We start from the raw sequence: 25,526 nt of genomic DNA on the forward strand, positions 1-25,526 counted from the left end.
TTTAAAGTGTAAATAGACGTCGAAGACAAGGTCCTCTAGATACATATGCATGCTCAGGCCTATAGATACATCTGGTTTATGTCACGCAGCTACGAATAGAAGAACTGTCAAAGCATTAGTGAGTTAACCAGATTACGACCGCACCAGTGATACTGCGCATGTCTCTTAAAGTTTCTCCGCTGTCCTCTACAAATAAAACGGGCAATATCATGGTGATTTTGATGCATTTGTGTCCAAAATGGTGCTTAAATGATGACTTAATAGCTTTGCACATTTACAAGATTTTTCTAGAACTGGTTTCTAGGAGACCAAAATGTAGTTAGTTTTTAACGATTTATGCAAGACACATGGGCAGAGTTTGAAGACGTCTGGTAGACGTTTTCAATTTTTGATTGACATCTCATGCCTGTATAACTCATGATAATACATCTTTTGTTACTTAAGTGGATGTTATAGTCATTTTTAACAAAGCTAGACTATTATTTTAGGTTTCCATTAATGTAAATATTTCTTTTGACTTTGACTTTTCAAAGTGATGCGCATGATACTGCCACTTTAACAATACTTGAAAACTAGATTTTTCTTAAACTGTTTAATAATTTGACATGTTTACTTTAACTCGTTTAATACACTTGTATCAGAAGAACATAACCTAGATTATGTACTTCTGTTTGTATTCAATAAGCCTTGCATGTAATTGAGTCTTAATCATTTATTATTATAGTCATATCCTTGTTATGTTAACATAATTATTATTGTAATTAATTAAAATTATTAAATTCATTCTTTCTTTAATTCTTCAATTATTTAGACAAACGAAATAGATTCGCGTAAAGACAAATACAGTTGATGATATTAATAATAGTAAATAGTGGTTTTAAAGATAATAATAAGAGTTCTACAGGAAATAAAATAATAAAATTATTTTTCAAGTGTACCGATGTTGAAGTTACCAAACGTTTTCTTACCCTGTATCTCTTAATAATATTGCAGGCAGAAGATAATTAATTATCCAAGATAATTAACTGCACGTGTCCCAAATTTCGTGCTTTCTTATCAGTAAATCAAGCCGAACAACTGCAACTGAGTTCGGCAATAAACCTGGAGTAATTCCGCCACTTTTACTGGCAGAAGGGGAAAACACGAGACTCGGTTTCGACCGCGGTGAAATGACAGAAATTTGCGAAAAAAAGAAACAAGACAAGTACTTCAAAGATAAGGTTTTGATTTTCACTGTTCAAAGTTCGATACATTACCGGTATCCTGAAGATTTACTAAGTTATTTACCGACTAGCCAAAACTTTTCCTTTCCAAGCAAATTCTTGGCGAACAAGCAAGACAGACATGGCGAGCGAACTGGCTTTGTGTACATACTTGATACTTCGTATGAGAACACACCAAAAGGACTGTAGTCAGGCTACTCGCCGATTGGGCAGAATAATACAAAGGGAATACAAAAGATTTTTCTGCCCAATCGGGAGGCAGTATTCAGAGAGCTTTTTGAACTGGTCTGGTAAGACTCTTTCCCCAGGGGCACCTTTTAGTCGCTCCAACTTTTATATGCCGATTTTTCCCCCCGCAGTTGCGCGCTATTTTCAGTACACGCATTTTCACGTTTCCCTCGCCCCACTAACTGCCCCTGGGTCTCCAAGGATGTTAGTAGCTTTACAAAATAATTTGTTTTTTCACTTCAGCTTGCGACTTTTCTTCGAGACTCTTTAGGAGAGATCAAACACTTCCTCCTTTCCCAACGACTAGTAATTTCACCGATTAAGGGCTCGAACCAAAGCACCATGAATGCTTGCCCCGCTTTAATTTAAATGGCTTCACGCATTTTGTCGGATTAAACAAGGCAGCAAGAAAACAAGCAATTCACCACAAGAAAGTTTACTTGCTTGGCACACTTCGGCTTTCAATCGATTTTTTTTATCCTAAAAAGTAATTAAACATAATGATAATTCACGAACTTGTTTTTGAAGGGGCGCGTAGAAGAAATTTTAGTGGTGAATAACAGATACTTAGTGTTTGTGTATCTGTTTAATTAGAATATAGCCGCTGTATACGCTACGCGCGGTGGAATTCTAGCGGGCTTATAGAACATAGCTAAAAACTATAGAAGCCCGGTACCCCGGATGTGTGATTCTTTTGTCGAATTTTGCAGAGCGACTTCCCTTCATTCCCTTGTTTTGCTGTTTAACATAAGTAACTTGTAAACTAGCAGTGGTGAAAGTTTAAGAAAAAATTGCGATGTTGGAAGATTTTCGCGCTAAAGTCCTTAATTTTCGCGATTGGGCCAAAAAATACGTTAAAACAATTAAAAATACGTCAGAAACGTTAACAATAAATTTTCGCGTAAATGCTATTTATAGTGGTCGTGTACAAATCCCATCTGGCAGGAGGCAGACCAGTTGCCTATATTGTATACAAAGTGTGTCCGGTGATTTGAACTCGGAACGACCGAAAACAACTCCAGCTAGTGTCAGGGTGAAGTAATTGAACCCGAAACCGCAAGATTACAACACCAGCAGCCGGCCTTATACTAATCTCGTTCCCACATCTCGCGGGTTAGATCACAGGCGGCCCAAGTTCACTACGTGAATTAATTATTTATAAAGTGTAAGCGAACGTGACTCTTGGCTTCGTGCGGGTGTTGTGTTACAAAGATGCGATTTATAAGGGTTTGTATGGGAACTTAGCGATTTTGATTCAAAAGGTATAAAATTAAATATTTTACTAATAAAATCGACTTACCTTGTTTCCATGTTGTGTTCTTTGTTGTCTGTCTGCGTCTCAGGTCGTTTTAAAGCGTTTTCGGCGAGTTGCACTAAAAATATTTAATTTTATACCTTTTGAATCAAAATCGCTTAGTTCCCATGCAAACACTTATAAATCGCATCTTTGTAACACAACGCCGCACGAAGCCAAGATCAAAGAGTCACGTTCGCTTACACTTTTTAAATAATTAATTCACGCAGTGAACTTGGGCCACCTGTGGTTAGACGAAGCCGGAAGGCGAGATCTGGCCAAGTAAGAAAGTAGACTTTTTTTGATTGGCTGTTTCAAAGCATGGCTGTCACAGCGCTAAAATTTGAACGTGCGATGCGGCCCCAAGGAAATTCAATGTCTGTATTTTGTGCAAATTATAGATCATGCACACAATTATAATATATTCATTTCTGGGACGTTTTCTTGTTGTTTACAGTCGGCCTCAAAAGACAAGAAGATTTCGTTTTAGTTCTTTGTAGCATTATAAAGCTATTTCAAACGAATAACGATGTTTAAAAACAGAGAATCTGGCGTAAGAATATTTACGTTTGATTACGTGACCGGATCAAATTTGCATAAAATCTAGACATGTCTCAGACATTGCATGTAACCGCCGAATGAACATTTTTTTAGAATTGTCTAGGGCATGCGCAATTGACTCGCCTGTCATATTCCTGACTGGCAATCACGTGGTACAAATCGGATTTGACCAGATCTTCGCCCGCGAGATCTGGGAACGAGATTAGCCTTATACTAATCAGCTGCGCACCTCCAAAAATAATAATTATTTATTATTTATTAATTATTTCTGATATCATCTTACCTCGCATCTCAAGAACTAAGTTCAGAAGTCTTGGTCTATATTTGGTTATTATACACCTTTTTTGCTTCTCTGTGTTTAGCTTCATCCTATTGAACAAAACAGCGTATGCGGTAAGTAGAAGATGCTTTATATCCGGCTAATAACAAACAATTTATATTTTAAAGAACAACGATCAGGAGAAATCGAGCATTGAGAAGCAGAAGTTTCAAAATGGATTTCTTTCTTTTTTGCTCATTAATAGCTTTTAGGCAGATAAGAAACCCTGAAATTATCGGCTTTAATTAAAAAGTAATAGAATGAGTTTTTTTTTCTGTTGATAGAAAGAGTCTATTTTTCCGTGCCGGTTTAAGTGTTAGCGAATGCAAAGACTGTTTGTAATAGCAAATTTCGGCTTTAAAATGTGCAAATGTGTGACTACGTGAACGAAAATTCAACTGATTTTTTTTTTTATTTTTCTCAAAATAAATGGCGGAAACAAACTACCTTATTCTCTCTAAAATTCGCGTGTATTAAATTTCGCGAAACATTAAGAGCCATATTTTGCGAGTATTAAATTTCGCGATTTTGAGAGGAAGGTAGAATTAGAGTGTATTAAATCTCGCGGTTTTTCTATTCTTCAATATGAAGCATTGACCTCAGAACTGTAATAGCATAATAAATATGATAGTCATCGTAAAAAGCAGCAAACAATACAAGCTAAAACTAACAAAGCATAAGGTGTTTCACAGTCGTAATATCCGATAGGTACATCTACGAATGCAAAACGGCGAGATTTTGAAGAGCTAGGCTGCAGAGCACAATTCGGACAGTAAATGTGATGCAAAAGATAACTGAAGGACAAAATTAAACACAAAACTCCTAAAAATGAAGCTGAGACATGTTGGAATATCTGTAATAAAGCTCATTGAATTTCATTTTTTATTGATATTATAAATTATGCGGTATTTTCGCGTGTCCTATATTTCGCGAGTATTAAATTTCGCGATGTTTTTTTCAAAATCGCGATAATCGCGAAATTTAATTAGTACTCGGGAAGTTAAGTGAGAATAGGGTACATAAGGTTTCTGTATTTAAATGTATTTAAGGCTGATAGAGTTACCCTATTCAAATGAAGGCTTACAACTTGTTCTATATGGAAAAAAAAGGGAAGAAGTCAATTTTTCAACTTCTGCCACGCAGATCAAGATTTCGATTCGTCGCTCCTTAAGGTAAACATGATAAACATTTTTGACTCACAGGTCTACGCACTGAACATAAAGACAAAACATTGAAGGCGCATTTATTTTGCTTCCTGATCTTATTGAAACCTCACAATTTGGTTAAAGAGAAACAAAATCCTTCATATTGTGGTACTAATCTTAAATTCATCCTCTAAGCGGTAGTTTAATATTTTGTCGCTGACAGGGCTTTCAAAAACAGCTTTAGAAAAATAGACCTGTCGGGTCTGCCATAAGTAGTAATTTCCCGTGAAGTGTAGGGTCAAGAAAAATTTCAGCCAGAGGAAAAAGTGCCAGTTTGTGGCATTTTCAGGTTTCCGAAACCTGAAAACGCCCGCGATCTCCAGAAATTAGTCAGTGGGCTGCTAAGCTGGAGATCCGCGCTGTGAAATAAAATGGCAGCTCCTGGGCGCGTCTTTTTTTGCCCAAAACACATGGCAGTTTTAAGAATTAAAACAACGCAGTCGGAAAAAATACAACGTAAATATAAGCATCGACCAAGCACCGACCGTTGTAATCGATAAGTTCAAGGATTTTAGGGCCGGGGAGAGCATACATGCAGTCGCGAAGAGTGCTATGACTGATGGCTTTATGCAATCGATACGTAGGTTTCAAGATCGATTGGTCAATGCGTTAACGGAAAGAGTAAGCTTATGTCCACAAAGACGATAAAAATCAAGCTCTGATGAACAGGCATTGGGGAAACTGGATGAAACAAACCAAGATAACATCAAACCAAGATAAAAACAAGCCACAACTGAAAATGCCTGATCTAAAAACATTTTACTGCTGAAGCAGCTGGCTCTATCCCTTTCAAGCTTTAATGTTTTACCGGTTGTTAATGCTGCCATGCCGTACGCAGCATTTACCTCTTCACCTTTTAGGCATAACAACTTCACTGACACAAGTTAAAATTATCGATGTGTCCACTAAGCCTTATAAATATTTATAAGCGTAAGCTTAAAACGTTTATGTATCCTTTTGAAGTTTACCTTCTCATTTTTAAATGCTTAGATTCCCTTGTTCGTGACTTCCACTGACAATTTTCATTTAAATTTGCTCGCTGTTCATGACTTAAACGTTCTTTACCGAAGTCCACAAGTTTTGTAAACAATCTTGGAGAACCACAATTTCCACCTGTGGCTGCTCAAACACGGACATTTGAGATTGAATTTTTTTAAACCGTAGACGTATTCCGACTAGTAAGAATATGAAGACAGTCTACACTCTATCAACCATGCGGCCATGAGGAAAATAGTAAATGTCTTCGGCCATTTCCCGTACTACTTTTTGATTGGTTGATTCGAATCGGGCGCTCTTCGGAAGTGAAAGCGAGGATTTCCCAAAACTGGTACTTGTTCCTCCGACTGATTGACTGAAGTGGAGGTGGCGTGGCTAGAGTTGGATATTTACCGAGCGTTGAAGCAGCAAGGTAAATATCCAACACTGGCTTCCGACACTGATCTAATCGTAAACGCTGAAACAGATCCATCCTTAATTTCTAATAACAAGAAAGTTCATTTGGATTTGCCAAACGCGAGATAAGGGGCCCAAATTAGAACATTTCTCGTCTTTTTTAACCTCCTTTACGGCCATCGAAACTTTTTTAGTCGTAGTACAAGCACTCGAGACCCTGTAACAGGATGGTGATGGAAAGGTGAGGAGCCAAACAGTTTGATCAGCATCATTGCCCTTTGCGCTGTCAACATGTTTCTTTTTTAACACTGTCGCCTAGTTAACCGTGTTGCATGGAAAGACTGCAGGTCTTAGCGAGGCAGCCAGAAGAACGAGTTTGATTGTAAATGTCATGAAAACTCAGAGATGCAATCCGATATTTTGGAAGGAAGTATATGACAATATGAACGTGAGAAAAAAGTTGCTACCGAGTTTGACATTGAACCAAGCATGCCAAGAACAAAAGGAAGGCAGCAACATAGGGTGAATGCCCTAGCTGTAAATTCGGAGCCTAAAGGCAAAGAGCCTTATATCTTCCTCTGGTCCATCATCTCATTCAGGAAATGAAAGAAAGGCTCCTTTTAAAGAAGGATCGGTTCCTAGGACACGCTAGAACAGTTTCCTGTTCAAACAAAGTTCAATGCGTTAAGCAGCGACATCCAAGACAAGACACGTCCGGCCTACCGGCATAACGATGCGACTCATGCGGCCAACCGATCTATCCAAGAAGAGAGAGTACGACAAAGGAAGTGGTTGCACTTCATCCGAGAAAGCCCCGCGACTCTGGCTGAAACACGCGAATGCACTAATGCGTCTTTATCCAAACGTGAATGTAATCCTGACGATCTTCCTTGCAATACTCGTTTCAACTGCAACCGTCAAACACTCTTTCAGCGCGATGCGCAGAGACAAAACCTATCTTTGTGCAACAATAAAAACAGAACGACTCTCGTCTGTTGCTTTGCTGCATGCATATGGGGATATGACCATTAACGGCGAGGCGGTGGCCCTTGAGTTTTAATTTGCACCAAGAAGAACAACATTAACTATATAACAACGGTTCGTTTCAACTTTTGAATCAAAGCCCTCTTAGCTGTAGACATACTTCCTAAAATGTAAAAGGCTTCATCTAATAAGTAAGCTATCGGATTTGAAATAAAGCATGAAAAACGTCTTTACTTCCTTTACTAATTCATAAGCCTACTGCAACGCACCCGAGAACGCACTCGAGAAGTTAGGAACAGGCTTACAAACCAAACATTATGGCTAACTAGTAGCTACCCACTTGCCTTGGTGAAAAAGTATCAATATATTTTAAATAAGTCAACTTCGAAGACAATTTGGGCACATATTTGGATGTAGCATAAAGACCAACTTACACCTTAGACAACGCCAAATAGATTTGGTACATAGCTTTTTGTATCTCTTTTAGTTTGCCGTTTTCAGAAGGCCAATACGTATTAGGTGTCCCGAGCTATTTTCAGGATTTATTCATCAAATAACTTTCTTAATCTATTGTAATTTCAGTTAATGGCAACGGTATACCAGCACTAAAAACAGAATGTTTCTAGTGTTCCTCAGCACCTTATGGCTAGGTACTCCATTAACTATGTCAATCCAAGCAAATTCAAAAGGTAAATGAAATTTAATATATATATTCTTGGTTTTCACGTGACGTCATCAAAATTCTAAAACCCAGAATCGCAAGACCCCTTAGCTTTTATCCTTCACTGACTGTATTAGACGTCCTTAATACATATTTTGTTGAAGTGTTTTAGCTCGATACCATTAGCCGTCTTTAAGATAGAGCATTTTGCATTTCGGAGTTTCACGCCACACGAGATCAAAGATCGCCGCCAGAAGACTGTCACGTTTTCCTTTAAAAATGCCTCATCCTCGGATTTTTAACAATCTGGATAGTTGATGTTTCCCGAGAAATGTTTAATATGTGAATGTTTACTTGTTCATTAGGGTGATCTGACCGCTTTTAGTAGCAAAATTTAATGCCAGATGTTTTCATTGATTTCCGGCCGCTATGTTTGAGCCGAAGCAGTTGGGCTCCAACATGGCTTTTTCATACTGTGCTCTCTAAATTTGCGTGAAACATTTTGACGGATAACTCGAGTACGGAATAAGGTACAGACCTGAGACTTGGACAAGTAGTTTATATAGTAGTTTCTGCAACCTGTAATATTCCTATATTTTGCCCTTCTTGCATCTATTTGCATTATACAACTACTCAGTGTTTCAGTTTGGAGGTGCACGTTTTTAGTGCGTAAAGCATTTGTCACTTCTAAAAAACGGTGCTAAAGTACAGTTTGGTAATTTAAAAATGTTTGGTAGTTGCATGTATGATGAGAAACAAGGAGGAACTGAACAAGCTTTACCACTTATGCATTTTTTTCGAGGCAGGTGTCAACAAGAGTGGAATTTAGGCACTTATGCGAAAAAGCTTGCTTTTCATTACGTTTTGAAGTTTATTGATTAATTTATTGCAGATTTTGTTGGCGTCTTAACTGGTGACGATAACCTCACCGTTTACGCAGATGGCAGTCTTGTAGGCCACAACGGCGGCGTTTGGAACGCCGCAAAGTGGCTTTCCTTCTCTAGCAATACGAAAGTCATTGCCGTGTCCGTTTACAACGGAGGAGGAATCGGTGGATTCCTTGGTGTGTTTAGTAACGGTGTGGTCACGGACAGTAGCTGGAAATGCAAAGAGACCGATAATCCAGAAAATGGATGGGAGCAGACTAATTTTGTCGACGATCGGTGGCCATACGCTTTTAATAGGCAAGATAACAGTGGTCTAAGTGTTTATTCTCGAGTGCGTGGAATTCCTCCAAATGTTCATTGGATTAGTCCGGCAAATCATTACTCAAACAGGTTTATCTGTAGACGTCGCTTTAGTACGGAGGAGAAATCTAGTAACAAAAGTAAGTAGTAAATAATAAAGATGGTAGATTTTTTTTCAGTTTCTCGCCACCAATTCAATCTATGTTAACTTAGTTTATTCTTTGTTTATTCCTGATTTTCATATCTACATTGTCTTACTGTTAAGTAAGACAAGTCGGATTATTCTAGATTCATTGTTATTTAAAGAATAATGGATTGATGTGTGGAGAAAAAGAACTCAGAAAAAAATTCTGAGTTCACTTTGATGGGACTCGAACCAACGACCTTGCCTTCATAATTTGCACTATCAAATACACTTGCAAAGTTGCCTTCGAAGCTCGTTCTTCTTTTCCTTATTCTTCTATGGTGAGGGTGTAAAGGCGAAGCGATGGAAAAATCCACCGGCGTACTCCTCTTCTGTCTGTCACTAAGCTACTAAAATTGCCCAATTTCAGCGCTATGAGTAGTCTCTAAAGTGATGATCACCTGTGTGGTCAATCAGGATGAGTCTTTGAGAGTATTACGCAAGCAAGTTTATTTCTTTGTTTTCTCCTTGATCACGCAGATAAGACAAAAAAAGTCGACTGTAAACTGTAAACATTTTTTTTTATTAAACAGCTTTGATAGCCATCCGTGCCGGTTACGGCACCAACATTATCAGGCTATATCTTGATGGAGTCTTCACAGCAACATCAAAGGGCAGCTTGGCACTCTTAAAAGATCAGCACGAACTTCAAGCTGTACAGGTAGAAGACCGTTCAAGAAACTATGTTGTATTTATGGCCTCGTCCAGCAATGGATTTAGAACCGACAAATCGTGGAGGTGCACATATGTTTACCGCGACGGCTGGTTTCTTTCTAGTTACAACGACACCTTGTGGCCTAGAGCCCATGCTATGGCTAGGAAAACGTATTTCATAGCACCAGATGCTAAGATGATCGGATATGTTTATCCAAGAAAGAGAATCTTCTGCCGGCGGACTAAGGGTAAGAAAAAAATCTTGAACAATACTATTTAAGTCCAAAATAATGTCAACTCTCTCCAAAACGGACACCTTCGGGACCAGCTCATACTGTCTTAGAGAAGTGGCTGTCTCTAGGAAGTTTAGTTACAGTAAAATGACTGAAAACGGCAGGGACGGGACCAACACCAGGTGTCCGTCTTATAAAGAGGTCCAAGCTAAGAGTGATTAAAAACAAAAGAAAAACATGCATTCATCCGAAACAATGCATAGTGATAAGTGTAGCCTTGAGCCTTAACGGCTGGTTGTCATATGATCGCTCCGATCGTTTCTATCGCATCGATCGTTTGCAAATACTGAGACGATCGTAGGCGATCGAAGCAATTGGAAGCGATCAGGGGGTTCTCATATGATCGTCCCGATCGTCTGGTTTATGCAAAATAGGGTTAATCAAACAAGATAATAATTCATGATCTTTTCTTTGTTCTCGCATATGAATATATTCCTATCTTCACGTTATTGTCGTTTTACGGCGATGAAGCAAAAGGGAGGCCAAACGGAAACGTAGTTCTGGGTAACATTGATGCACCATGGGACAGTTAGGACCGCTTCGATCGTCTCCCTCTGCGGAAGTAGTTTTCATTGCGATCGCTGCGGTCTGCGACCGATCGCCCGGATAGAACACAGGCGATCGAAGCGATCGCGATCGTCTCGATCGTCGAAGACGTTAGCGATCGTCTCTGTAATGTTCTCGTAAAATCGCCTTGATCGCAAGCAATTATTTTGAAGAGGCGATAGAAACGATCGGGGCGATCATATAAGAACAAGCCCTTAGCGTAATCTATTAACAGACGATCGATGAATAGCAATAAAAAGGCTGAGAGGACCAAGGATCATTTTGGTAAAGATCTAACTTTTCTGTTATTTGCTTAGCCAAAGGCTGAACGAAAATATAAATGTAAGCTATAGGCAGCTAGACTAAAGCACAGCACGTATACTCTTAACGTTTTTGTTTATACTTGAATCGATGAAAATAATATTGTGCAGAATCATAAAATAGCCTGTCACTGAAAAAAAGTTCTGTTTATTTGAATTAGAGCCTGCTCCCCAAATTCCCCACAACACAACAAGTACAGACCTTCAAACATCCGTTTCTTCTTTGGTACAAAGAATGACAAATTCTCCAACCAAATCGATCGATTTGACAACAATGGTCATGAGGTACCCACCAGCAACCACGCACACAACAACAACAATTTCTTCTACAGCGGGATCACAAAATTTTACAGGTCCCTCAAGAGCGTCACCTACAAGTGATCCTAGCAACACGGATACGAATAGGTTATCTGGGTTAGTGATCGTGGTGATAGCTGCTAGTGGTAGTGTGACGGCTGTGATCATTGGAGTGGCTGTTTCTTTTTACATCTGGAGGAAAAGGAGAAATAAAAGGTTTTTTATTCTTTTCTTTAGTTTTTAGTATTTGAATTGTATTTACTTTACGTGGAGGTAGCATATAATATAATCTGACTCTCTAAAATCCTATTGTTCTCTCTCTACAATATATCGTCGATTGCAGCCATGAATCAAAATATCAGTGTAGAAGCGACTGTAGTCGTCGATGTTATGCAGAGAGAGAAAAACAGGGTTTTAGGAGGGTCAGTAATTATAAAAGATTTCGGCCTCAGCTGCCTGCAATATACCCAATAATGCTGTGAGCCAGAGTAATTATCTATCAAATAATTGTGGGATATGGTTTTGTGATATATGAAATAACCAAGGTTGGGATACGTGCTGTCAACAGTAATCCGGCTTGGCTTCCAGAAAAAATAGTCTGTATAACCTTGATTATTCCCGATATCACGAATCTAATAATCGTTCTATCATACATTTTTGTGTTACGATGAACGCAATAGAAATATTTTGAATTCACTGTGAGCATTTTCCCAAGAAGCCTCGGCACCACGCGTGTACTCGGAAATCATGCATTCCGCGTAGGGCTTTCCACAAGTTGCTCGAGATTTCAAAAAAAGTTGCCCGTAATTTCTCAAAAAGTTGCTCAAAAGTTGCTCCAAAAATACAAAAAAGTTGCTTCTGATAATAAAAGTTGCTCGAAAGTTGCTCCAAAAAATCCAAAACGCTGCTTCTTATCAAGAGGATTTATCTAAATATATGCTAATTTCCCTTTGAGAGTAAGATTTCTAAGCAGTTTTATGCACTTTTACAGCAAAAGAAGTATCCAAACAACATATTATGGGGAAAATTTGTTAAATAACAAGGAATTCTTTAACTGAGAAAAATCGTGATGATATCGATGACGTTATGTTTGTGACGAGTTTTGTAATGTTTTAATATGCAGATTAAGCCGAAAGGTGGAACGTCTTCAGATGTTCCTCGAGAATCTTCGGCAAACTTCGTAAATGTTCGGAAACGTTCGTATTGCCTTTGAACAACACTCGGATTATCTTCGGAGATTTTCGGTCTGGAAATTGTTTAAAATGCAAAAAGTTGCTCGTGAGAGAAAAAGTTGCTCGAAGGGGAAAAAGTTGCTCGAAACATGAAAAGTTGCCAAAAAGTTGCCGAGCAATTTGTGGAAAGCCCTAATTCCGCGCGAACGTAGCAAAAATATTATTCCCTCAGCTCAGATCTGATCTGTTAGCAGACTAGTGAAATAATCTGCCTTAATACCACTTCTTTGTTATCGCGTGCGCCGATAAAATCACGATACCCAAACGTGATCAGAAAGTCATTGCCATCCGTATATGCAATACATAGAAGCATGGCCGCGCGGCCAAGCGGCCATGTTATATTATGTTTATTATATAACTCATAAGTAGAACTTGAGCCAGCGATCCAATGGATAATCATTACTTGGTCAGAGGTCAACTTCCAAAATACAAATAAAATCTATGTGTTTCACACCTGAGCCCGCGACATGGTCATGTGTTACTGGCCAGCAGATACCTCTTTTTGACAGCTGTTAATTGACCATAACATTGAGGTCCAATATCAAAGATGTAAGCTGAGAACTGGGAGCTGTTTGGTCAGAAATGATATCACACGTGTGAATAAAAATGATATCGCCACTGGCGGGATAGAGTTTTTATCGATATACTACAACTCGATATACCACTGGATTTTATATAATAAATGAACTTCTGAAAAACAACCGCACCACCCCACCAATCAGTTTTAACACACAAAATGCCCTTCGCTATAGACTTGGCTCTTTAAGAACCATATTTCTAGCTCCGATTATATGAGCCCCCCTCCCTCTGCTTTTCAGCTTGTTTTTGTACTTTTGCAAATTGATGTTGCAGGAAAAAAAGCAACAACAAATTACTAAGGAAAAATCAACGAAGTAATAAATGGGAAATGAAGCGCGATGACGTCACTTTAGGTGAAGAACTCGGTCATGGAGCATTTGGAAAAGTGTTCAAAGGAATCATGAAAGTCCCTCCATTAAAGAAGAAAGCCAAATCGACAATGACTGTAGCAGTGAAGGTGCTACGAGGTATGTTACAATCGGAACAATTGATTTGCAGCCATATTTACAGACCACGAGCTACACAACAAGCGTTAACCCTATCCAGACCGGGGGGGGGGGGGACGGAAAGTGCCCGCGCCGACTTTGAACGCTTATAACTTTTTTAATATTCAACAGAACGCTGCCAAACTTTGCGACTTTATCTAAAATTTATCTGGGAATAATTTGTTAGGGTAGGTTGTTGTGTCAGGAACTTGACGTCACCATGGCAACGGCATTTTGACAGGCATGTTTTCCCAAATTTGTAATTTTCGTGTTTCTATTAATGAAAATAACTTTAAAGCAATTATTTTCACCTGTTTACCGGTTTTAAGCACATTTTTATTGGTTTTGAGTATTTTCCAGTAATTTTGGGCGGTTTTCTGACGTTTTGAAAAAAATTCGAAATCCATGATGGCGGATCCAAGATGGCGGCTGTTTTGACATTATGATGTAATTTTCACGTGATGTGACGTCATCGTCCCACGTGACATATACCAAAAAATAGATTTTGGGACATACTATATATCCTGTAAGTTTCATTGTGATTGCTTAAATATTCTGGAATTTACGGAGGGGGGGGGGGGGGGGGGGGGGCGGAATCCGCCCCCCCCCCGGTCTGAAAAGACCAAAAAAAAAGCCCGGTCTGAATAGGGTTAAACACAAACTTTGTTTTAATAAATAGGGTCAGCTTAATCGGAAGCAATTGTTTCAGACTTCGCCTCTTAAAATCAGTTTAAGTGACCGTTTGTGTGTGTATTTCCACATCATTATTACTGCAAATTTTAAATTGGTACATATACTGCATTGGGAACTGAATAAGTTGTCTAATTTTAAGTTAAAGGGTATGTTAAATATTCTCCTTAAGTTAATTAAGTCTAGGGCTGGAGAGAAGCCCTTTTAGGGGATTAGTTGGGCAAAAATTCTACTTGGGTTGGTTTTGGGTTTGTGGGCAAGGGAAAATTTTCCTCGAAGTTGCGTTCAGGTTTAAAGTGCAATATTCCTACTTGGGGTTGTTATTTAGGTTTAAAGGTAAGACAGAAACACCCCTTTTGGGCTAGTTAGCTTAGTCAGAGTAGAGTAACTTAAGCTTATGAAATAGGGTGGGGCTGGGAGCATAGTGGGGGACTGACGCGTACATTTACCATATTTGTGGTCCATGGTATATGAGCACATATATCATGGTCTGTAAACCAATCAAAACTCAAGAATTGCAATATACCATAGCTAGTTTAATAACTGATATGGCATCTAGCAACCCCATCCAGACTCTCCTGCAGTCCGGGCTCGAGCGACGGGATGATTGAAATCTTAATTTGATCATGCTGGATAAGACAGAGATGCAAAAGATTAATAGAAAGCTGTTAGAACGTATCCTAAGATGGTCTACCATCCCATCCAGGGGGTAGAGCAATACTTTTCGCTACATAGTGCATGAAAACCTAGTATAAGATCTGGCTGCGGGCCGCTTGGCAGGACGTAAAAAGTAGTCATTATATTTCTATCTATAAAATTTTCAGAGAACGCCACTTCTGATCAGAAGAACGATTTCTTAGATGAGATTAATCTGATGAAAGCGGTTGGTTCACACAAGAACATCGTGAGTTTGATTGCCTGTTGTATCAGGTCCACTCCAAATTTCCTTATAGTGGAGTTTGCATCACAAGGAGACTTGCTCTCTTATATGAGAGCACGAAGGAAAAAGGTAAAAGCATAGCCTGAGTCTGCATAAAAAGGAAAGGGCCCTTTTCCATCAAAATACTTAAAAATCTTTTACGCAGTTATTGATACCTAGCCAGCCTTCTCTATTAAAACATACGTTGTTAAGCAACATGTCGTAGTGCTCTTTCTCTATTTTGATTGGACAACAAAAACGGACGCTGTTCGGGTTGGGCCAAGGAGTTGCTCAAACTGGCACTTGTGCGTACTCCGACTCTTACGTTAGAGACGGTGATTTCTAGAACGCTCTGGAACATAAAAACAGTTCAAATATATTTAGGTATTTAAACATAAATGGCACTCGCCTATCTAGACTCTAAGTCCCGGGCCAAATGTCGAACTTCACATGTACATGAGTCGAACTCACTGCAAATGACCAAAAACAATAGGTTTTACTCATTTGCATTAGGTTCGACTCATGTGAAGTTCGACGTTTGTCCCGGGCCTTTGATTAGCAATCTAAAAAACTTTGTAAAAGATACACTAAAGAATCTGAATCGTCTTCAGTCGTCTCTTTTGCAAAAATGGCAAGACGCGAAAGATGATCATCCATTCTTCCTAAAGTTTCATTACACATACGAATTCTTAATTTTTGTCTTCGTTTTATAAGATTTGCTATTTATGATTTCCAGATAAAAGACACCAAAGTGGCATATGTTGACGTACGGGAAAGCCCGCCACCGCCGACCCCACCAAGATCACTGAACCAGAAAAATACAGGCAGTGTAAGTTATGTTTCACTCTGAACTTCAATTGGATCTTGCTACGACGAAGGCCTAGCGCTCGAATCGTCAGTTTTTTAACCCTTTAACCGGCAATCGTACATATGTGTACGAAAATCACCAGCAGTGATTGAAAAAACTCTAGCTTTTACATATCTGGGCACATGATAGTAATGACTGCTTTTTATGGCAAAGTGATAATTTTCATAGCTTTAAAAGCCAACTAACTGACTACAACTCTTGATTTATGTTGCATATGGTTGTTTGTTCAGCAGCAAATCTGAAAATGCCCGTTTTCTACGTAACAGGACAACAACAAAAAACACACATCTTTGCCTCCATTTTTTTTAATGAAAAAATAATTCTGACTTCAAAAATATACATTTGCAGCAAACTTCAACCCTATTCCCTTCCGTTCACTAAGGAAATTTCCCATCAATCATTCAGCAGACTCAGCAATTACTATTCGATTAGAGCTATGCTTGCAAACCTGTAATTTCCTCGTTGGTGACCGAAAGGGATGCTTGGGAAAACAGTCATGGCGGCGGCATGAAAGGCTTCCTACCTTTATTCCATATATTTTTTATAAGTGTCGAGCCACCCAATCCTGCCGGCAAAATGTTGCACCGATTGCATTCTTTGGAAGTCAGAACTCGTCCAAATTGCCTTGGCAGGTCTTGGAATCCACCCACAGAACGGCCAGAGAGACAACTTTACCCATGAACCGCCATCTTTCGATTCGAATATTTCTGGCGTTCCAATCAAGACAAAATCATCTCTCACCTCTGGTTTCTTTCAGATGCTGGCCTCTACCCACCATTCTAGCTTAATGATGCCAGCCTGGGGGCTTCTGCAGTGAAAAATGACTCGAAAAATCACTTATAAACACAAAACGAGCCAAATCCAAGCCCAACAGCTCGCCTACGAAAGAAGCAACTGCCGACTACTGACGTCACAATAAAAATTTGAGCCCTCGGTGTTTCGAAACAGCACACATTTTTACTTGAACTTCTTATATGCAATCACGAAGTTCTACAGAATGTCTAAGCCCAGAAAAAACCTTTAGAAAGTCACAGAAATCTGCCGGTTAAAGGGTTAAATTCGCTGAGACGGTTAGCCTTTTTTTAATCTTTATTTCAATAACATGCTGCATTACAATAAAACATAAAACATCACAATATAAGTTCTTATAAGTTATCCCATCTATTCAAACAGCACCTTAAATCTGATATTAACGACATTGAAGAAATCAACGTGCTTTTCACGAAGGCAGAGAGCAGCATTGACATAAAAATTCAAAGTGCTCAGTCTTTGAAGGAGGAACAACAAGATCAAGACGATTCTTTTTCGTCACAGGACATGATGTCGTTTTGCTGGCAAATATCAATGGGAATGGTAAGTGAGAAATGTTTAGTTCACAGTTTTTATAAGATGAAAGTGTATTGATGGAGTGAAGAGTAAACCATCGATACTCTGCGATCGCACTTTCCTTCTCTAACCCTAAAACTCCTTTACCTTTTACCCTGAGTATCTCGTATTCTTTACTAAGGAAACTAGGCCTTTAAAGTGTCGTTTTTCCCCGGTAAGAACAGAGCCCCGGAAAATTTCCGTGCCATTTCAATGCTTTTCCTGCTTCAAGTCGTCCGGCTTAAAAAAAATTCTCGGCTTTTGGTTAAAAAAGTTTATAGTACGTGCTTATTTTTTTTAACTGGTCAGTGATGATATAGATATCTGCTGGAAGATATTACCCCTACATGAAACCCGACAACGATCCGTTATACATTAACGCCAAAGCCAATCATCCTATATCTACAATTAGGCAAATTCCGACATCCATAGGCACTAGAGTATCGGGCTTATCCTGCGACCAAGGCGAGTTCCAAAAAACCTCGCAATTTGTACAACAATGCTCTAATAAAATCCAGTGGGTTCAACCAGCAAATCCATTATGTTGAAGATCAAGACCAAGGAAGAACAAAATCAAGAAACAGGTCAAGGAACATCATATGGTTCAACCCACCGTACAGTCAGAACTTCAATAAGTCCTTCCTTTGCCTGATTGACAATCATTTTCCGAAGTCAAACGAGCTCCACAAGATATTCAATCGGAACAACCTCAAGGTCAGCTACAGCTGTACTACAAACAACATAATCAAAAGCCACAATCGGAAGATTCTGAATGAAAATAACGCGACCTCCAGCGAGAAGAAATGCAATTGTAGAAACAAAAGCCTTTGCCCTCTTGACGGCGCGTGTCTCACCAAAAACATTATCTACGAAGCTACTGTCACAACAACTTTCGGTAACTCAAAGACCTACATTGGCACATCTGGGACTTAAAGGACAGAAACATCGACTACAAAATCAACTGGCGCATTATGAAAAGGGCAAGAGCATACCACAGGCATACCACCCTATGTGTTCGTAGTTAATTATTGTTGTTGACATGACACGAACAAAAGAAATTTTGAAATCTATAAGAGCTACTGAAATAAAGCTCTGGAAATTACGTATGTAAACTACATTTCGCTCTAAATATGTCAATAAAGTTTAATGAAACGTTTATCGACTCAATTGTTGTATTTCTTCACCTGTGCGGGCCGTTTAAAGCGCCTTTTTAACTGATTTAGCCGGCTGAAGGCCGGTAAGAGAGAAAGAGGAGACAAGGCTTGCAAGTCGGCGGCCGCCAGCAGCGACCTCCTCTACTTCAAACCGGAAAACTACTGAAAATCTCACCTATCTGACGACGGCCATCGATCGGTAAGTTGTTGCTCTATCTCTTCAAAACCCCAACCCTGCCCCGCACAGGAGTTTTGACACGGGATGCCAAGCGCTGATTGGCGAATTTGAAACGGCCGGCATGTTCGGAATTTTCTCTGGTCGCTGAGTTGAGCACCGATCATAGTCAGAAAGCCGTATGCATGATTTCAACGTGGCTTTTCTCGGAAACTGTTGGAGGGATGAAGTTCAAATTCGGCGAAGAGATAGAGCAACAACTCACCGATCGATAGCCATCGTCAGATAGGTTTTTTTCTGGCGTTAATTCCGCTTTGAAGTGGAGGAGTTCGCTGCTGGCAGCCGACGACTTGCAAGCCTTGTCTCCTCTTTCTCTCTTACCGGCCTTCGGCCGGCTAAATCAGTTAAAAAGGCGCTTTAAACGGCTCGCGCAGGCGAAGAAATACAACAATTGAGTCGATAAACGTTTCATTAAACTTAATTGACATATTTAGAGCGAAATGTAGTTTACATATGTAATTTCCAGAGCTTTATTTCAGTAGCCCTTATAGATTTCAAATTTTCTTTTGTTCGTGTCATGTCAACAACAATAAATAACTACGAACACATGGGGTGGTCTGCCTGTGAGCATACAATGGTAATCCTTCTCGCTGTAACCTGTGTTTATCTGAAAAACTTTGCATCTTGACCTGTCAAAATGCCTTCCTTTTAAACAAGAAATCCGAACTGGTAACGAAATGCCGCCACGAAAACAAGTTCTTCGTGACAACCAATCAGAAGAAGCGTCGCTCCAACCGTTCCTGAATTTGAACATTTATAACTGACATCTTCCCGTAGACTGACTCAGTCTGATGATCGCCTTGAGCGTGAAACTCGAGTAACTAGTAATACTTTCCTTCTTATATTTGTATGCACGTACAAAGGAGCAGGAAGGGGTGGGTGGATGCCACCCCCCCCCCCCCCACCCACGCTTCACATCAGTTTTTTTTAATTCTGAAAAGAGTTTTTACTCAACAATGTTGAAGCTTCATTCATCCTTTGCAGAAATTTTGATATGTCAACCGTGTGCCAAAGGTATTTGACGTTGCCATCAATGTCAAAATTGCAAGCAGGTCTGCCCAAAATCGTCATTTTTAACATTTTCTGTATTTTTTCCAGTTTCTTGAATGAAAATCGTACGATTTGTTTATTTTTACACCCCATAAGCATTCTGGCTTGACTTTGCAACAACTTCCGTTATTTTACGAACATGGTGAAATCCAAGATGGCGAATCCAAGATTGCGACTTTAATGACGTCATGTGACGTCATATGACGTCTCAGCCAACAAAAATTATGTCATCTTGTAGAGTAAGCTAATGAGTTTTTACATAGTGCAAAATTATCTCGCTAAGACTTAATAAAACGAAAACCCTGGGGAGGGGTTCCATCAACAACACCCCGCGCCCCAACGATGGGTGTTTTAATTTGCTTGTACCTCCGAGGGTTAACCTAATGTACTTTAATCCAGCCGAGCTTTTTCTGAAAATAGCAAGCAACCACAGTGATTAACGATATTTCTTCTGCTAGCAATACTTATCAGGAAAGGGCATCATTCATCGAGATCTCGCCGCCCGCAATGTCTTAGTCTGTGACAACAAACTTGTCAAAGTCGCTGATTTTGGTTTGGCCCGAAGTTCGCTGGGAGAGAATGTATACCACGTGACAGGTCAACACAATAAACTTCCGGTGAAGTGGATGCCACCTGAAGCCATAAATGACGGTGTTTTCACCACGAAAAGTGATGTGTAAGCCAATTAAGTTTTGCAGTTGCCTTGCATTTACATGTAATACTATTTATAGTTCATTAGCATCCCTGGTGGCATCAACTAGCATTATATAAAGCAGAATGAATTAATTAACTGTGTCAGTTGTTGCACCCACCACTTTCCCTGCTGCTCTTCGCTCTTTTGGCTTTATACCCTCGCCAGCTTTGCTCGTCAGGGGTCAATACCCAATACTTAATGCTAATGAGTAAGCAGGGAGGACAATGTACTATCTCTCCATGTTAATTTGATGATCATTTCGTCAGATTACTATCCATACGTCTTAGTGATGTGTACTCAGATTAAAAAGGGAGCTAGTGAAGCAGTACGTGTCATCAAGAATGGCATTTACTAAGGGTCGATAGTTGAACTGCAATCAATTTGAGAGAGGGCTAGGAGGAAGTAGGGGGATTGAGGATAGAGGGCGAAGGAAAGGAAACCTCAGTAAATTTAAAGGATTAGTGGGAACACAGACGTTTCTTGAAAATATCTTGTTTTATCATATAGGTGGTCATATGGCGTTGTTCTCTGGGAGATTGCGACTCTTGGTAAGTTGCTTAGTGATACTGATCTTAATTTTTTTACTACTGTTCATCATTCAACAGAATTGCACTGCCAGCAACACTGCTGTGACAAGTAGGTATTCAGTTGTAAACGAACTTGATGCCTTAACAAAAACGTTTTGGTTAAGCTTGGAAATGTTAACGTTTAACTCCAAGCCTTGATTCGGTTGGAGATAAAAGAAGTGTTATTTAAATACTCAATGGAACTCAAGATTTAAGTCGTTTCAGAGATATGCTGACCCTTTTCAGTGCTCTAGTGTTCGCATGTAGAAGTACCGTCCGTTTTGGCTTGTCAAAGGTGCAGGAAATGGAAAGGTGTTAAACAATTTATGAATTTCATTAATAGGTGGTTTTCCTTACCCTGGAATCAGAAACACAGAAATTATGAGGCTTCTTAAAAGAGGATATCGAATGGAAAAACCAGATACATGCTCAGATGAGTTGTGAGTAACATTTGTTATTTTTTTGTTGGGTGGGAGCAGGGGTTGCCCGTTTGTCAGTAAGTTATTGCCAAGGAGGGCCTACATTTGGATCTTTTATTTTCTAAATCTAAACTTTAGGTAAAACAGTCCAACTGAATGTGTAAAAAGCTGATTATAAAAGACAGATCGAAAAACATTCGATTCATCGTTAACGTACATGTCACCTCACGTAGACGGACACTTAGTCATGGTCCTAGACAAATAAAAACACTTCAGTTTTAACTTCATATAGGCAGACACAAATTGTGGTCGACTGAAGTGTCCGATTAGTGGAGCATTTGTCATCTGAAAATGAGGCATGGGGCTAACTGTAGGGGGAAATTTAGGGATCTAAGGTATAGGGGACACTTTGGTGTGTGTGTGGGCAGTGGGGGGGGGGGGGGTGGTAACTTCAAATGTTCACAGTATGTCCTTAAGGAGCTTATAAATCGTTGTTCCTCAAACACAGCTATCAATTGATGACGCGTTGCTGGGAAGACGATCCCGATGGGCGCCCAACCTTCACCGAGCTGTGCCAGGATTTGGAGGAATTGATGCAGCGAGACGTTCCTTATTTAGACTTGGTCCAGCTGGATGAAGATCAACCGTAGTATGATGCATCTGCAGTATCAGCGGCCATGATCGTCCTCTGAGGAGCGTGAGTCAGAGAGTCCTGACCCAAACACCAACGCATCGAGTTTGGCTTGCGATAACAATGACGATAAATTCAAAGTTATAAAGTTTTAAACAAAATTTAAAGCGTAAATAGACCTCGAAGACAAGGTCCTCTAGAAACACATGCATGCTCGGGCCTAGATACATCTGGTTTAAGTCTCGCAGCTTCGAACAGAAGACCTGTCAAAGCATTAGTGAGTTCAGCAGAACACGACCGCGCCAGTGAGTCTGCGCATGTCTTTTTAAGTTTCATCGCTGTCCTGTATAAATTAAAGGGGCAATATCATGGTGATTTTGATGCATTTGTAGCCAAAATGGAGCTTACATGATGACTTAATAGCTTTGCACATTTACAAGATGTTCCTGCAAGAACATTCAAAGGAGACCAAAATGTAGTTAGTTTTTAACGATTTATGCAAGACACATGGGCAGAGTTTGAAAACGTCTGCCAGACGTTTTCAATTTTTGATTGAAATCTCATGCCTGTATATCTCATGATAATACTTTTTTTTACTTTAGTGGACTGTTATAGTCATTTTTAACAGAGCTAGACCATTATTTTTAGGTTTCCATTAATGTAAATATTTCTACTGCAACAATACTTGAAAACTAGATTTGTCTTTTGTCCCTCAAAGGGCTCAGGCGGGATGAAATCTCGTGGGGAGTTTACGGTCATATATATATATTTATTTATTTATTTATTTATTTATTTATTTGTGAGCTTGGTGTGTGGCGGAAATGACGTCACACGGCCGCGCGCTGGTGGCGCTGGTGTAAGGCGTCGAACTTGAAATCAGATCTTCGGGGCTGAGGGCGGGGGTTCGAATCCGGCTAGGGTTTTTTTTATTATATATTTTTTTTGTGGGTTCGAATCATGAGCCTTTTATTTCTATCGTTTTTCTTTTCGGATTAAAATAACACTGATTTCCACATAATACTCCCTCAACGCCTATTCAGGCTATTCGCTTTTTTCACGATCCCATAATACACCTTGTTTACCCTCCAAAATTTTTGCATAAGCATTGTTTTCAATTTCTCTTGGGACGATTGCACGTCATTGTAAATCCCAAGAGAAATTGAAAACAATGCTTATGCAAAAATTTTGGGGGTAAACAAGATGTATCATGGGAACGGTGAAAACAGCGAATAAACCTTTCATCGCCATCAGGGGCGCAAATACTGCAAATTGTAAATGACGGGGATGATCAAATGGAGGCAAAAATCAGAACCCAAAAAAATCCCGGGCCCAAAAATAATTCCCAAAAAAAATACCTTGTCGAATTATCCCAAGCCAAAGAGATCAAAACTTCACCACAGCAAAAAGGAATTCCAGTGACGATAAAGCCTGGATACACCACGGGACACTTTGCAGACTATTGTGACACATGCATTGTACCTAAACAACAGTTAAACACATTCGTTTGTACTTAATTCACAGAATACGCCAAGACCGCGCCAAGTAAGGCACTTTAGTTCGTCTCTAATCAAAAAATCTTTATTTAAATCAAGTCATCCCAAAAAATACTTGCCAAATTTTCCAACCCAAAAAACTGATCCCGGAATCGAAAATTGCAAACCCCAAAAATCCTTCGATCATCCCCGTCATTTACAATCCGGAGTACCCCTTCCCCCCGGTAGTGATGTCAGAACATAAATTTTTCCCACCAGCAATATGTATCTATTCTTGTACTTAAAAAAAAAATGCTCGGAATCGTTCGTATGGCCTTCGAACAACACTCGGAAAATCTTCGTCCTTGAAATTGCAAAAAGTTGCTCAAAATTGCTAACAGGTGTTCGAAAGTTGCTCGAAAAGGAAAAAGTTGCTCGAAAGATAAAAGATGTTCGAATTTATTGGAATTATAAAGGTCTCGAATTCTCGAATTTCAAAAATCCTCAGTCTAGAGTTTTGGAATTTTCCTAGCTTTTGTTATTAGTAGGCCTTTCTCGATTATGTTAGCATTTTTTTCGGCATTTTTTGGGAAAACGAGCATTTTTTTCGTTTTTTCTTCAAAAAAGAATTGCTAGCATTTTCTGTCACTTTTCATGACTGTGATCCAGATTTTCAGCACTCAGAACTCAGAAGGATAAATAATCCTAAAGTTTCACAATTTTGATTACATAATTTAATTGTTTTCTGTCTGTTTCGACTGTTGGTGCGTTGTGTTACTTGTGTACTTGTGTTGTGTTACTTGTGTGTGTGTTTTTTTATTTTTTATTTCTTTTTTAAAAAAAAAAAAAAATTATTTTTATTTTTTATAAACAAACAATTATTAAGTATTACCTGTTTATGATATGAGCATATAATGTGAAAGTTTGTACGTTTTGTTTGAAATAAAATAAAGCATTTTTTGAAAATCAAGTGGGATTTTTTAAGAAAATCAGGCATTATTTTAGCATTTTTTGGCTTTATGCGAGAATTTCTAGTAGCATTAAATGCCAGTTTTACTAGCATAATCTAGAAAGGCCTAGTTATTAGGGAAAGAGGGAAGGTACACTAAAAGCTGAACTCTACTGAATTTTAACGCTTTTTGCTCATCTTATACTGACTCGTCCCCAGTCGTCTTTTGAGTTCGTCTTGAGTCTAGGGAGACTGGATGAAATTAAACACGGATGCAATCATGGGAAGGAAGAGAAGAAGCGAAGGAGACGACTGGTAGATCGTCGGTAACCTTCTCTCCTCCGCAGAAGCCTCTTATTTTTCAATGCGGGCTGGGAAATGGGCAGAGGTAAAAAGTGAGCGCGCGGCGGGAAGGAAACTGGTGGAGAGGCGTCAATAAAGTGAGCCTGCTTTAATCTCTGTAATTTTTTTTTTTATTATTATTTCTGCTTTGCCTGATCAAAGTGAAATACCATTGGCCGAAGGACGAGAAAGGTGAGAAAATTGTCAATCTGTTTCGTTTGATGAGGTGCGATCAGATCCCCACGGAGCCATTCAGTTTGCCGCGGGTTGTCGCAAGCACACAACACTTCACGGAAAATAAAAGAATGTGTTTTAGTAAATCAGGATTCACGGCTACCATAGAAATCACGATTCACGATGAAAAAACCACCCTCAAGAAAGCGCGCGATTTCATTCGTGATTCGGTTTCGGCACAGCCATGTGATACTTACACAATGTGTGCGCTCCCTCCATGTATTGTTGCTGACCAAATGGATCGAGGTCTCTTGTGACAAATGGGAAACTGGTGACTAAATAAAACACGTGGGT

General features: G+C 39.4%; 1 protein-coding gene across 1 annotated transcript; it reads left to right on the forward strand.

The window, feature by feature from the left end:
- The first annotated feature begins 8,842 nt into the window (after positions 1 to 8,842).
- Positions 8,843 to 22,787, forward strand: LOC144664348 (fibroblast growth factor receptor 2-like). The gene is made up of 11 exons (XM_078525452.1): positions 8,843 to 9,194; positions 9,772 to 10,140; positions 11,213 to 11,564; positions 13,433 to 13,626; positions 15,159 to 15,343; positions 15,990 to 16,082; positions 17,295 to 17,474; positions 20,384 to 20,601; positions 21,127 to 21,167; positions 21,529 to 21,625; positions 22,113 to 22,787. The coding sequence occupies exons 2-11, from the start codon at positions 9,933 to 9,935 to the stop codon at positions 22,252 to 22,254; spliced, it is 1,710 nt and encodes a 569-aa protein (XP_078381578.1). The 5' UTR covers positions 8,843 to 9,194; positions 9,772 to 9,932; the 3' UTR covers positions 22,255 to 22,787.
- Positions 22,788 to 25,526: the final 2,739 nt, after the last annotated feature.

This window comes from Oculina patagonica, chromosome 8, assembly GCF_052425735.1.
Source record: "Oculina patagonica isolate OP01 chromosome 8, crgOcupat, whole genome shotgun sequence".
In the NCBI taxonomy this organism is placed as follows: domain Eukaryota; kingdom Metazoa; phylum Cnidaria; class Anthozoa; order Scleractinia; family Oculinidae; genus Oculina; species Oculina patagonica.

Bases quoted from the DNA above. Each gene is read 5' to 3' on its own strand.
- LOC144664348 (XM_078525452.1), top strand. From the start codon at position 9,933: ATGGCCTCGTCCAGCAATGGATTTAGAACCGACAAATCGTGGAGGTGC. The intron at 13,627-15,158 runs GTATGTTACAAT...TAAAATTTTCAG, and splicing joins AGCAGTGAAGGTGCTACGAG to AGAACGCCACTTCTGATCAG. The intron at 16,083-17,294 runs GTAAGTTATGTT...CTATTCAAACAG, and splicing joins ACCAGAAAAATACAGGCAGT to CACCTTAAATCTGATATTAA.